The sequence below is a fragment of the Fopius arisanus genome, unplaced genomic scaffold, assembly GCF_000806365.1.
Source record: "Fopius arisanus strain USDA-PBARC FA_bdor unplaced genomic scaffold, ASM80636v1 scaffold00025, whole genome shotgun sequence".
In the NCBI taxonomy this organism is placed as follows: Eukaryota; Metazoa; Arthropoda; class Insecta; order Hymenoptera; family Braconidae; genus Fopius; species Fopius arisanus.
The window spans coordinates 489,760-504,752 of NW_011887764.1; the positions used below are offsets into that span (position 1 = coordinate 489,760).

Consider the following 14,993-nt stretch of genomic DNA (forward strand, 5'->3'; position numbering starts at 1 on the left):
TGTACTGGAGTCCAGGATGAGATGGAAAACAGAATTTGGCGGACGTTGCATATTGAGTTATGTTTTGCGAAAACTCAGTTCGCATTCTCATTTGGCCGATTGCACTCCCATAACCGTGGGCAAATTCACAAGTTTCCCCCTCGACAATCGCGTGTACCCAAATTACAAATGCATACAATATGCGGATATATACCCATTACCCGTGTGCTCAGTGATTTATGCGGATAAGTTGAGTAGTTGAGCTATTCCAAAATTATTATAAACGAGTGCTTTGGAAACTTGTTTAAATCAGCGACATTATCATTATGAAAGTGGAGAGAATTATTATTGTTTCCGGGTATCTAGAGTAAATTTGTTTATCTTGTTCCAGAATTATTGCCAGAGAGACAATTCTGGAAAATTTTATTTTTTCAACCAGCAAATATTAGAGCCATTTTATCCTTATCCTTTTTTTTATTTTTAGCCTTTTATCAAAATATATCATTCAGACCAGTAATTAATTGAAAAATACTCCATTACTCACGAGTGACAAATAAATAATAGCGAATAATGTTGAATAGCTATTAATGTTGATTATCAAAAATATCGATAATAATAGTAACGAAAATTCGTAGCGGGCGTGGTGGGGGTAGCTGCATATAGTCGGATTCTGAAAATTCATTTCCCCTACAGCCCCATGCAGATAAACAGAAGAAGGCACATCTAAAAGGTGTTAAAACCCACCCAAAAGACTAGACCAGAGAAAAATGAACATTGGTCTATTTTTTCTACGGTCTTGTATTCATAATTTTAAATACATTTTTCCGAGTGTGAGGCACTTTCTGAATGAATCGACAGTCAAATCTCTGTAATGTAGTGAATCACTCAGGCACACGCATTCTCCACGGCATTATCCCAAATTGAAAATCCCATATGTCAAAGGCAGGAAATGAGGATTGAGAGATGAAGCAGAAAGGATCGAGACGTCTCGACTGATACCCCCTGTGTCGCCTCGTGATGAGAATTAATTTTCCACCGCAACAGCAGCTTGATTAATGCCCAAACCCTCACGTGACGATCATCAATGTACCATAGAAAGGGATCTGCAAGAGTTTCCCTGAAACACCTTCAATAGTTCAATAATGCTTCTCAATGAATTTAGCAAGTCAGATTTTTTTTATGCTGACAGAATTATTTACACCGAAGCTATATTCACACAGCAGTTTCCAGTCGATGAAAAGAACTTGATAAATATTTTTTAACGCCTCGATTTTACGTCCCGAAATATCGTTGAAAAAAAAATGTGCGAGAGCTTTATGCGACATCATAGAATGACATAAAACTCGTAATAATCCCTCCTGGTGAGGATACGACCGTAAATTCTAGGGGCACTTTCAAGCTTCTAATCATAATACACTGTATCATAGAAAAAAGCTAAGCTTTCAAAATAGTGAGGTCACAGGAGGCTGAAATATAATTTGACGGTTTATTAAAGTGCTTTTAACAGTCGCTGCACGTACCTAATTGAATAGATTGGACAATAAATTTAATTATCGAAGTTGTCAGAGTCCGGTGGTTATCAGGGCTGAGGGGTTGAGGATCTTTATGAGGTGGAATAATTGAGGGGAAGGGTTGTGTTTATTTAGGTCGGAGATACTACCGGACAGCCACGATCAAGGCCATTACCAACTTCGGACAACAAGAGTCATGCTTCACTCGATTAACGAGATTAACACATAATTTCACTGGTTAATTGCCGTATTCCATTGCCCGGAGGGGTAAGTATTGGTTGGATGGACAGTCAATGCTTGTTTATTCATTGGATAATCGTTCAATACTTGTTTTACAGCTGATTAGTGCAGAGATAATATCGTAAGCAAGCGGTTATGTCGGAACCCGAGTGGTGGCGGCGGCGGCCGAGTGCCCGCGAGATTGCCCGATCGTTCACGAGTGTTAAAGCACGTGGAAATAAAATGCTCTAGGAATATTTCCGGTCCAGAAGTCATTTCTCCATAGAAATATTTCCAACAACTTTTTTTATGCAATAAATCAATGAAAATTTATTTTACCATTCCTATGGAAATGATCATCGATTCGATTTTCTTTGGGTGTTGATTTCTCAGTAGGAAACTTATCGATAATATTTGAGAAAATACCCAGCGCTGAGAAGGGAAGATTAGTTTATTGATATGTGAAATTTCTCTGCCAATTTCCCATGTCCACAATTTTCTATCTCGATATTTCACTTTTCCATCGGTTATTTTCTCTTCGAACGGAGTTATTACATTTCTCACAGTGAAAAAAGGGACGTGAGAATCAAGTGTTATCCCTAGATATTTGAGAATACGATGTCGAGAGGGGGATGATGAACTTCATCCGGTCTGGGAGGTTCCGGTCATGATGGCGCCTCATCCAATGTACCGGAGGTTCTCACCCATCATATCTCATCCCCACCTCCGATAATTCATCCGACTTTTCGCGCTTCATATTTTTAGAACGGATTGTAAAATGGCCGACAGTTTATTCTCCTCATTTTTTACGAGATGATAATGTTCGAGTGGAAAATATTGAATCCTTCGCTGATAATACGCCACCCAATATTTCAAAAAATCATTCCCCTCACCATAAATTTCCAATTGAAATTGTTCATTTTTACCCTATGCAAAATGAATAAGTAATGTCTTGATAATTGCATTATTCCATTACATGAGTGCGATATAATAATTTGATATACAAACTCAAATCAATTGGAGCTCATGAACGATTCAATGGAGCGATTCAAAGTGATTACCATTTTTCAGCGGGCGAAGTTCCCTCTTCAATAATAATTTGCAACAATAATTTTTGGTGAGACCCTCGATTATCCAATGAGGACCCTTACGGGGCATTATCCCCGTTTACTTTGATACCCTCTCCACGAAGTATAAGCCGAAAGGGAAATTAAGAGGCCGGTGGAGTCGTGACTGGGATTTTAAAAGAGAACAGCATGTCCCACGGTTTTCTGTCGAGGGGCGCATTCTGTCTAATCTTCAAACGGGTCAGCGCAGTTTGGTAATTACCAACACCGCGATAATTGCGAAATGAGCTCAAGGATGAAAGAGTTCGGTAAAGTTTCGCGCGAAAGATTTCCCGATGTTAATTCGTCATTAAATTTCGACATCTCCATTTTTTTTATTCAAATAGATAATTACTTCTAAAATATTTACTCCCTTTTTATTTATTAATATTTATATAGCAGCAGTTAAGACTATCGAATTTCTTTCTCGGATTATTATCAGGTTTGACGTCAAATGAGTAAAGAAAATGAAATATTTAATTATTTTTTCATCGTGTCCATAAGTTTATGCAATGGAATTCTGACTTCACCCATTGTGGGAGAAAAGATGGGAGTATCTGAACTTGCGTGAACTCTGAGAAAATGTGAAAAGCATTTCGAATGACAACTGGGGCAGGGTATACCGGTGGTTTCATACAGAGGACAACAATGCTAGGTATCAGCCGCACCAACGACATAAAGCTCTCGACATAAAATACAGATGTCTAAGGTAGATATGATTTCTTCTTCGCAACTCGTCTCTGAATGCTTTAAACTTGAATGAAACTTTTTTTTTTCCTCCAGCGAAATATCCAGTCGATCCGAGTGTTACGTTTCCAGGATTGATGGGTCAACAAAATTCGCGCGCAATTCACTAAATCGAGTAAAATGGTAAAACAGAATATATCGTGATGGCGCGTCGCTGGAGGATGTGTCTGAATAATGAATTTCGATTTTGGTGGAGGAAAAAGGATTTTTTTTAGGGAGAATACAAACGCATCGTTCTCGTAGAGATTGCCCTGCATCCTTTACGATCACCTCATGAATATCTAAACTCAGTTTCCTGCACCAGCTGCCGAGCATCTGACTGTTGCCGATCTACTCGAGTAAACGGTAACGGATCTACTTTGTTAAACAGTTTCAGACATATTTTGAATAACCGACTGCACTGGGATTTTCAATTAAGTTCAGACTCGTGACACTATCGGAAATATACTCCATTCCTCTCACTTTTCTCTGAAATCACGGAAATTTAACGCGAAACGGGATTCTGTGGAAATTCAATTAAGATAGAAATTAGAAATTGAAGAAATATCTTCAGGGTTTCAAATAACCTATTATATTTTATTTTTTTTGTTACTCCAGGCGAAATTGGGATAGATTCTTCGAAATTCAATACTTCGGGATTTTTTTTATTGTCTGAAAAATCTTTTGAAACTCGTGTAATTGAATGTCGCATGTAGTAAAATGAATTTTTTCAATTCGCAGAATTACTTCTACGTCTCTATACATTCAGAAAGTACTTGGTTCAATTGTTTATTAAAAATTGCTGGCGTCACGTTGTTTTGCATTCCAGGGAACGAGAATTGATTGAGTTTTTCATTTTTAATCCACTCCAAGTTTTGGGATATAAATAATTTTTATTTCTCCTCATGTCGCAAACTTTCCCCTTCTATTGGAAGAGTAATTATTCTTCTATTCTCGTTGCAGACCGAAATAGAAATTAAATAGTCTTATCGTCAAATCATCAATGATATTTTCGAGATTATCACTAAACCACCGATAATACAATCTTACAACTGCGTATAAACGCCAGATGGTTGTGAGCTCTTGAACTTGAGCGCTTTCGTCATCACGCGAGTCTTCATCCTCCGGTGGTTCATCATCATCAGCATCCATCCCATTGGCACCATTCTCGATCAGAGATGAATTTTCCTCTCGTTCCTCATCTGCAGATCGGTCTGATTTTTCCCCATCATCTTTTATATCCGGTAGCGCAGATTCTCCAGGAACATCCCCATTCGCAACTTCATGAAGATCATCTTCCTTTGAAGTTTCACCAGATACTATTCCTTTCTTCAAGCGATTTCGAACAGCATCTAATAAATAATAAAAATTATAATTATAAATTATCGTTCAGAAATTCATTTTTAACAAATATACATTTTATTTGAAAAAGTCATTCATATTTTAAAGATCGTATTTCCATTTAGTATGAATTAAATAATCACATGATGGATGCAAGGGAAGGTATATTACGTAACAAGTGCGTAATGGATTTTTTGGCTTGCGGGGGGATTGTAACGCAGGCCGTAGTTTTACAATCCCACGAGTCAAAAAATCCATAACACCCGTTTCGTACACTATTTTATGTCATTGGGATTAAGATCGGGATTCGCGTGATTACGCGATATTCGCGTAACTATGACATACTTTTATTTTTCGGCTTTATTTTCCCCACAATTCGATTCCTCACCGGACGAAACAATGGATTATTTAAATAATTTCAAATGAAGCCCGAAGGTAATAGAGTCAGAAAACCAAAAGAAATTGAGGAGAAGTGCAAATATAATGAGAGCGACTATAACGGGATTCTACTGTCAATAAATATATTCTAGAATTATCTGTTTGAGTAATTATGTAAAATAATATATATCGTTCAATTGGATAGCCTTAAAAATTGTTCAAACATTGCGATGCGATTGTCAATCAATTAACTGAATAAATTTTTTAATTTCTCGCATCATTCGATAATCTTTGGTATTTAATCAACTGTGAAGAGAAATGGCGTCAGAAAGGAAGACCCTGGCACATAAACCGGTTAAGCCAGTTGTTTTCTTGAAACGTTTAACGATTTTCCTCAATCACAAATCGTTAATTAGATTTGGTAGTTCAGAGTCTGGAGACTTTGGCAAGAAATCGAGGGATACCAGCGAAATTCGAATGACGTGGCGAAATTGAATATCTTTTTTTTTTGTATTGTCTTGCACAAGGGAAAATTACCTTTACTTTGAATCATTCTCTCGTTTTCACTGCCTCAGTATCTGCGAATGAAAATGATTTTACTGAATTTTTAAGAAGAAATATTATAATAGAATACATTTTTATCGTTTGAAATTAAATTATTCGTTTTATCTTTTGGATATCGGTTGACGTTACGGAGTTAAGGAATTAGATAACGACTGTTTCAATTGAATTTGATTGATTTATTGAAGCCATAAATTTCGAATATAATTCCCAATTTCAGAATATTGTGATAACATGTTGGGGGGGTGTAAATAATGAATTTCGATTTTGCCCGAGAGGAGATTTTTTCTGGGAGAATACGAACGCGTCGTTGCCGCAGAAATTGCCCTGCATCTTTTACGGTCATCTCATGAATATTTAAACCGAGTTTTGCTGAGAAAATCTGTGGAATTTTCATATCATTTTTACTTGAAACTATTTCAATTTACTTAAATTTCCTCCGAAGTTCACGCAATAGCATCTCCATCTCCATTTTTTTAATCCAAATTCCTCCCCTCTTCTAGGATAACTTCCAAAATATCGATGGAAGTTAATTGTTTTAGATATCAAAGAAGAATTTCGTTCTCGAAAAAAATTATTGACTGAGAACACAAAGAGAAATATTCAATAAAAAAACATTAAGTATTCAGTGGAATTAATTTATCTCCTATTTCTGGTAATTGTCACTGGATTGAATTTTTTTCGCTGAGTGTATTTGAATAATTAGACGCGGCTCATCGCTTCGATATCCCACGATTTCACCTCCAGAATATTAATTGTTATTTCAACAATTTTTACGGAGCAGATGATAGAATTCACAATTCAATTTGAGAAGTAATTTTTACCTTTACCATTATATTCATAATTTACCTCCGAATTTCGTTGGAAAACTAACAATACCGCCACTTGGCTTATCCGTAACTTTTCCTGAGTATTTTCTTTCGTATCGAGAAAGAATAATTTAATTTCCACATTGCGCTATTTATGGATTTTGCCTCCGCCTCTAGTACGTCAACACAATACATATCCCCATGAGAAAACTCCGATCAGGATAGATTGAAAAATGGAAAAAAAAGGGGGAGGGATAGTCGTACCGAAAAAGGTATGAAAATACAATGCTACAGTGGTACACCGTTCAAATCGAATACGTATTTTTACATTATCGTCGCGTGAACGAAAACAACGGGCCATCGGTGGTCGCATTGGTACGTATGCAGTAACGAAAAATGCAAAAAAAAAAACTCGAGTGGAGTAAAATGAAAACTGGCATGTACAACTGCAGCATCGATTCCATCCCTTTTTCCACGTCTTCCATGAATTTTCACCACAAAAAAATACATATCGCTAGGGGATACCGAGCAGGGAACAAATGTGCCGGTTTAATCGTCAATCCAACGTCAACCGTCAGTCGCGTTTCAAGAACGAATTTTTTATTGCTTCGTAAGCACACACAGATACAAGTACCAATTATCTTCACCTTTGTCTTCTGTTTTTCCAACATTGGATGGTATTCCCAAAATTACAGAACGCTCAAAATTGCGCGAAAAGTTTTTACTCCATTTTTTGGGAAACAATTCCGGAGTTGTAACAAAATTTTATCGCTTCCTCCACTGGACAAGTATGTGGGACTTTTTAATTGCAGGTTGTCCGTTGATAAGAACTGACTAATAAATCACGAGGATCTGCCGCTATTTGCATTTTTTTTTCAAATTCTAAAATTTCAGAATTTGTTGTTTTAATTGCGATAAATCCCATAGATAAACACATGCAATTTATTTGAATTCTCCAGAAAAATTAATATTCAAAAGTGCATTCACGGAAATTTGATGTCATCAATCAATTCTCAGGCAACAAATTGAATTGATATTTTCGATCGCCATTGACTCTTTCAAGTGTGGAACACCTCGATTTATAATTTTACAATGTTTTCGGAAATTAAAAAAATTCACTAGCATTTTTTCACGTGCGTTATTCCGTTATTATGTTAGATATATTTTTTAAATATTGTTTTACCGTCAACTCTCTATCCAGTCTTCAACCGCACACGACTGGTACAACCGTGCGACTTGATAACACAAAGCTATTTACTGATTTGCGGTCTTGTCTAACCAGTATATGCATTATCCGAGTATTTAAAAACAATCGAGGAAACTAGAATCGAGGACAGTTAAAGTCTTCATGTCCATTTGACGCATTCACTATCAAATAATATAAATAATCACGCGGTATAAATACGTGCAGGCAGACCGAATGTAAACGACAATATGACGCGTAATAATGACAATAAAAATAACGGTACGACTTACACAATTCAAAACTAGGATTCGGTTTCGGTTTCCGACAGTTGTAGAGAGTTGCAAGATAATAAATCTAGCAAGATAATAATTCAGCCATTTCTCAGTTTAATAACTATAAAACAACAGAATTGTTACGTAATTTTTACCTGCTTTTTCCGGTAATTTCCATTGCATGTTATCCGTGTATCCCATAAATCGCTGCACACCTCTCACAAAATTCCGCTCCCCAATTTTTCACGTGATTTTTCTCCAGGATTTCCGAATTATCACGTAATGTTTTCGAATTTTTCTCCCGTGCAGGAAAAAATGGAAATCAATTTCCAAGTGGATGAGGATCAGCCGTTGACTCATTTGGGATGGAATACCTCGTATAGTCCTTTGATGAGGGAGTGCTCTCATTCATTCCACAGGACGAGGATTGATTTAATTACCGTGGGAAATGGGGGGGACAGCAGCAGTACTTACACCTACTTTGGCCTCTTTGGGAGGACGATGCGCATTTGGAGGCGAAGAAAATACTCAAGGGAAGAAAATCGTCTAGACCTTTTCTTTACAAAACTTCTCCTTTCTGTTTTTTATCTTTCTGTTGGGGTGGGATTCTGTCTGCGGCGTAATTCGGCATCTGAAAAGCACTAACAAACGGTGATAGCAAAAATCCACAGTACCTCCGCAACGACCTCCAATTTTCTATTTCCTCCCACTTTGTTTTACGTAAACTCAAATTTTTAAATAAATGTTAAGCATTATTCAAAGATTTATATACCCTGTCAAAAGGACCACGATTTAATATCACTGTTTATAGCTTTAATATATCTCAAGAATGTAAAAGGCCTAGTAGGCTATACATTGCAATAAATAAATAAATAAATGTTAGTACAAACGGTGGAGTTAATATAAATAACAATTTTTTCAATTTCCCCATTTTTTAAAATTACGATAATTCCTGAATATCGATTACATGAAAAACATGGAATGAGAATGAAAATAAAATGACAATAATGAATATCCTCGTTAATGGTAAAATGGATAATGATGATAATCGTCATTTGCTAATTAAATCATGTATTTATTCACTTATCACATAAAAAATAATGATAAATATTTCCCTGCCGTGGAAACTCGAAACATCACGAGTCATCTATTTAGTTTCACAAATTTATTCTCTAAAATTGAACTTTCTTCTTCGCATCTTCGTGCGGATCATTTTCTACAGCTGCGAATAATCTCGTTACAGGAATGTCAATTTAAGTTTTTCCTTTCCCGAGGAGTGACAATACACCGGACATTTTTCCAAGACTGTTTTCCGTGGAGAACTGGGGAATAATCGCGGAGACGATGGCAGTGATAATCCCGGGGCTTAATTGAATAGCACGGGGAGAATCTCGAGATGAAGATAGAGAGAAATATGAGGGACCCGGGTGGATAAGGGGGTTGTGAAAACAATGATTCAAATCTATCCTGAGACATTGGCAAGTCCGAGAAAGGGATGAGCATTGTGCGGTAAGAGAGAAGGAAGCTCCTTCGTTTGGTTAATACTCCTTATGTAGAAAGTTTTGCGTCATTAGGGATAATTGATCGTTGCGCTATGAAGCATTGCCAATGGGAGATGGCGGAAGTGCGATTACATTCGTATTATTAGTTTCTCAACTGTTGAAAACTTTGGAGATCTCAATGTCATTTGATTTTATCAAATCTCTTTATCGTTCGACGCCATTTCGAGATTGTCCATTCACCTCATATGTTTAAACATCAATTTTTCAATCAATTATTTTTTTTCGTAACTCCATGTGATTGCAATTGAAAGTGTCACAGTTCATTCAGTAATATTTTTACATTAAAAAAAAATATTCTCAATATTATAAACCATTGCATTCCATTCTTTTAGAATATTTAAAAAATTGTAATAATTGAAAATTCATGATGCGTGATTTGATTGTACAAATCCATTCCAATTTTCCGATAATGGTAAATATTTCGAGCACAGAAAATAATTATAAATATGAAATATCAAAGGCAACTGCAGCGAAATAAAATAAATTACACCGTATAAACTATCGAACTAGAATTTCGGGTGAAGCCCTAAAGCTTCGCCATCGAAATTAAACTGAAAATTCCATTAATAATAATAAAATTTAAATCCAACGGTCATCGGACACTCGCTGAAATAATTAGAGTGCATGCTCCCATGTCACTTAACAGCATGAGCTGCTAACATCCTAAATGGGGGGCAGAAAATCGTTCGTGTCCTCTTCCACAGGGGGAGAAAAAGCCAAAGTGACGAAGGACACGAGCACCGAGGAAAACCCAAAGGACGATGATAAAAAAAAGCACAACTAAACAGTTTAAAAAAAAAGAGGACGAAAGAAAAAAAAAATGATCTGGCGGTAAATCCCGAGGAGCACGAGCTCTGGCAGTGGCGATTTGCACCCGCCACTAATTGCACGTCAGTTCCAATGTTTCACGTTTTCCACCAGTCGCCCGTATCTGAAATTCCACAATTTTCTCCTGCCCATGAAGCATGAAAAAATAAAAATAAAAAACCCACCGCTTTTTCCGAATTCTATTTTTTTTTCCAGTTGATTCTACATCTTCATAATTATCAAAGGTAGGTAAATCACATAGTGCCTGTGCTCACTGGTGTATGCGAATGCCTCTGATCAATAATTAACCCCTCGGTCGTATAAATAATTCAATTTTTTGTTTTGTCGGTGGAGGAACTCTGGAAATGAGAGGAAATCCCCGGGCGATCGTTACGACCAAGTTGCTTCTACAGCACGATTTTCCTCCCTTGTTTTATTTTTCTCCCTGAGTGCATTTTTTTTTACCCGAAGGCACGAAATTCCCCCGAACTCCGAGGAAGGTGAATAAATAATTCTGGTAGTTCCACCCTTTCGTAGTACTCACTTTGTACGTTTTTTTTTAACTATAGCTGGACTCCGTGACCTTTTCGAATTCTCTCACCCAGATCTTGGTGTGGGACACGAGGGCACTTATCACCCATTGATTTACATCGCGAGTTGTTGCTGCGAGGCGTCTTAACCACGCCCCTCCGCTTTTCTCTGGCTTTTCCTCACATTTCCTCACCTTTACCACTGAAACCCGACCACCACCCTCTCCTCTCGCTGCATTATTTTTCCCTCACCCTTTTATTCGCAACCGGGGGTACAAGTCAGCCGATAAAATTACTGTACTTCACTTTTTTATCAGGATTTTTCTACACTTGGAGGAGAGGGCAATGGTACCACTTTGAACTAAATAATTATTACATTAGACTGGCGCCTCGTCGAAGACGTTTCTCCATCCACTATCTCTCGATACCTCCAGTTTATTTCATTTCACTTCGCTACGGCTGGGCTTTTACTGGCTTCTTTATTTTCTTCATTTTTCAAATTGCTATCCTTTTGCACTTCCCTCTCGCCAATCTTCACGCCAAATCCAATCAATTCACCCATCATCCGGACAAAAAAAATCAATAATGCAGAGAGGTATTCCATTTTTCCCCCGGAATTGGCTTTCGTCATTTCGGGGACAATCGACCGATTGTGGCAATCAATTGCGCGGTTTTGTCATCGGGTGCAAATTCCATCGTGAAATAGTTTTACGTAATTTTACACATAATGCCATATACAATTGGGCCCTTCGGGGCCTTAAGGCTCTTCTGACAACTCATTGCTTCTTAATCCCCTATTTTCATCGATCATTCGTTAATGCCTGGTATTTATTTGGTTGGTGATTATGAAATCCCCGAATAATTTATTGTCACCCATGATACAAGTGGATTTGCAACAAATGCTCGTTGAGGAATTAAATGATAAAAACATTAGATGAATTATCCGTCACTGATTGGCTCTTGTTTCGTTATCACTCGTTCTATATCCTTCTATGGCTGCCGTGAAATATAGGGGAATCGTTTCTCGTTTTTCTGTTTTGTATACAAAAAGATGGAGACAGTCCTTCTGCCATTATAAATTGAATTGGCCCGAGGGAAGTTACTCTGTTCTCAATCAGAATTCAGTTGAAAATAACAAAAAATGACAACGCTGTATATTTCCCGGGGATGTGCCACATCATAATAAACAAATCCACTGCGCCGAAGTGATTTCTCCTGTCATATCCAAACAATTCATTCCACTTTCGTTCTAAAAACCAGAATGATTTCAATTTTCCGGGATAAAGGTTTAATTATAGTTTTCCATTCCATTTTGATCCTCCATCCAAACGGCAGTTTAAAAAAAAACCTCTCTACTGTTCACTCAAGTATTGATGTCTCGCAGGAAAATATGAATACAAAATAAAAAAATTATTTATTGCGCAATTTATTATTCTTGGTTGACATAGATTATATTTTTATCTTTATTGATGAACATTCAATTATTTCAATCGGATTTGAATGAATTTTTCAGTGAAGTCGGATAAAACAGGTAGGGAAAACTTTCATCTGTACGCTAGAGTCTTGATGTCCCGCAGGAAATCCCCGTGTGTGAAAATGAATTATTAAACATGAAATAAAACATTGAAATCTTGGACTATTACCCGGGAAAGCTACTGTTCTAACAAATGGTCTAGTCATTTTCAGGTTACAGTGGTGAGAGTGATGAAGCACCAGAGGATATTCTCCTCCACGGACTCCACCCACTATCCACCCAGACTCCCTGCAGTTATTTCGCTAATAGATTTCTCGTGAGAATGGAAAAGATCGTACTCGATACTCGATTTAATGGGCCGGAAATGCGCCCAAAGAGCAACGACGGTGTAGATCAACCCAAGGGAGGAGTTGAAGACCCACCACAGCTACAGTTCGGTTTCATTTTAATGTACGCTTGACTGTTCCAAATTTATTGCCTCTCACTCACAGTCAAATGACCATTTTCACTCTCCCCGATTTCCATTCGATTTTATGGCGAATTATCTATTGATTTTCCTATTTTTGCTTAAATTTTCGAGTCGGGCGTGGAATTTGGAATTGGCGACGGGAATCAAATCGTTCGATTTAAAACCCAATCGACATTGACGAATCAAAATCGTCATTCGACTAATTTTAGTTAATCATTAAAAAGTAAAATACGTGTGAGTATTATAAACTGAATTTTGGATTTAAAATCAATAAAACATTAATTCAATTAGCACAATTTGTTTCAATAGCAGTTTCAACAAATTATTGAAAATCCAGTTGGAAAAATCAGATCTAATCAAAAAGAAGTCCAATTTTCTCTAGAATAACTATATCTCCACGGAAAATCTTTCTCGCTACTTTCCAATTTACAATTTCCTTGGATTTCCATTAACCCCAAAAGTTTCACTTTTGTTCTACATTTTGCCCCTTGTGAGTGTGAAAAGTTGGACTATCTCCCAAATTCGTGCCCCTGCAAACCGTTTTTACCCCATTCATCTCTAATTGCCACCTCCAACAAATCCCGGGAGATATTTCCATTAAACTAGACGACTCGCAAAATTCAAATTCACGAGTACAAAGTTTATCGTTAGGTATAGAGGGTCGAGATGAGAAAGTTTACTCTAAGTCGTCTTACACTTGTTATGGGGGGGTTGCACCAGCCCAGTCATGGTAGTTTCAGTGAGGAGAGCTAGCGTCAGAACTTTCCTCCAGGGTTACGTGTTAGATTGTCTGCCTCCCGACAATCCAATATGTAAAGCTAGACTTTTGTGTAAACCTCCTGAGTTCGGACAGTATTGACAGACACCAGAGATATTGAAAAGTAGACAGAAAAAAATCCCATCGAATTATTCATGCACCTGCCTTCCAACGCAGACAAGACTGCACAGAAAAGAAAATCCTCAAAGTTATTCATTTATCTAATCCCTCAAATTCCTCCTATCAAATCCTCAATTATTTATTTATTCTCACATCGTGTTGGTTTTCAAAAAGGCCCTTGTAATTTAATATTGATAATTTAGAACTGATAATTTAGAATTGATCGTGTCCCGATTATCATTTTCGGTTGTTCATCGACCCCTGGAATCCGAGGCCCTCATCCTCGGATGAGGTCCAAGGGATGCTGAACAATCAGAAGATAGTGAATACTGCATTCAAACTGGCGAGAACAGGCTCATGAGAGAGAGGCAGTCACTTGCAATAACTGCAGAATCAAAATTCTCCACTCGAAGGTGAACGTTTTACTCGGCTATTAGACAGGTCATTTACATATTCTATCAGAGCCCCGAGAGTACTCGTAGTTCTATTATTGGTGTACCTCCAGCCCTCTGACCTGAGTAGCTTCTTCATGCTCTTTCTGAAGTACCTACTAATATTACATCCAAAGGTATTCATGAAACTTGTACCATGGTATTCCCCTCAGAGCTAGAATTCATTAAAAATGTTTAGACCTTTTCACCAAACTATTTTTTTTTATGCAGGAAGAATTCGACTATTTTTTCCTTTTCCGCCAGAATCTTTGAAATTCAATTATGGATTTATGCATTTATTTTGTTTTACCGGTACTAACATTAAAAATATATATAAAAACATAAAAGCCGTAATTCTCCAGATTTGAAAAAAAATGTCCTTTCTTCAAACATAAATAGATAAATTGAGTATTTAGCAGTTAATAGACTGTTAACTATGGCTTGCGATTCTTTCAAAATTAAAAAATGTAAATAATGAAAAAAAATCGTTAATAATATTGTAGATCGCCGAATGGGATTAAAATTCGAATTGGCTGTGCTTCAACGATGTTTTTCATATTAAATGTATTTTGTAATTAAAAAATTAAAAATTTGAATCCATATTATCCTTTCCGTGTTAATTTTCCCGTGGGAAAAGAAAGAACTTTATCTACCAGTAGAATTATTAATATTTACTCTCCGAGTAATGTAAAGTTATCATGTACTATCATCTGATCATTTACCCACACTAGATCTCCAATCGAAGATTTATAATA

General features: G+C 36.9%; 1 protein-coding gene across 2 annotated transcripts; it reads right to left on the reverse strand.

Moving 5' to 3' along the window:
• Positions 1–3,270: 3,270 nt before the first annotated feature.
• LOC105264781 (uncharacterized) lies at positions 3,271–7,955 on the reverse strand. 2 transcript variants are annotated; one of them, XM_011301895.1, is made up of 4 exons: positions 7,814–7,955; positions 7,278–7,512; positions 5,798–5,838; positions 3,271–4,893 (listed from the first exon to the last, which is right to left on the reverse strand). In XM_011301895.1, the coding sequence occupies exons 3-4, from the start codon at positions 5,811–5,813 to the stop codon at positions 4,490–4,492; spliced, it is 420 nt and encodes a 139-aa protein (XP_011300197.1). In that variant the 5' UTR covers positions 5,814–5,838; positions 7,278–7,512; positions 7,814–7,955; the 3' UTR covers positions 3,271–4,489. The 2 variants fall into 2 exon arrangements, with proteins under 2 accessions (XP_011300197.1, XP_011300196.1); XM_011301894.1 differs by lacking the exon at positions 7,278–7,512 and having other exon boundaries at positions 3,273–4,893; positions 7,814–7,953.
• Positions 7,956–14,993: the final 7,038 nt, after the last annotated feature.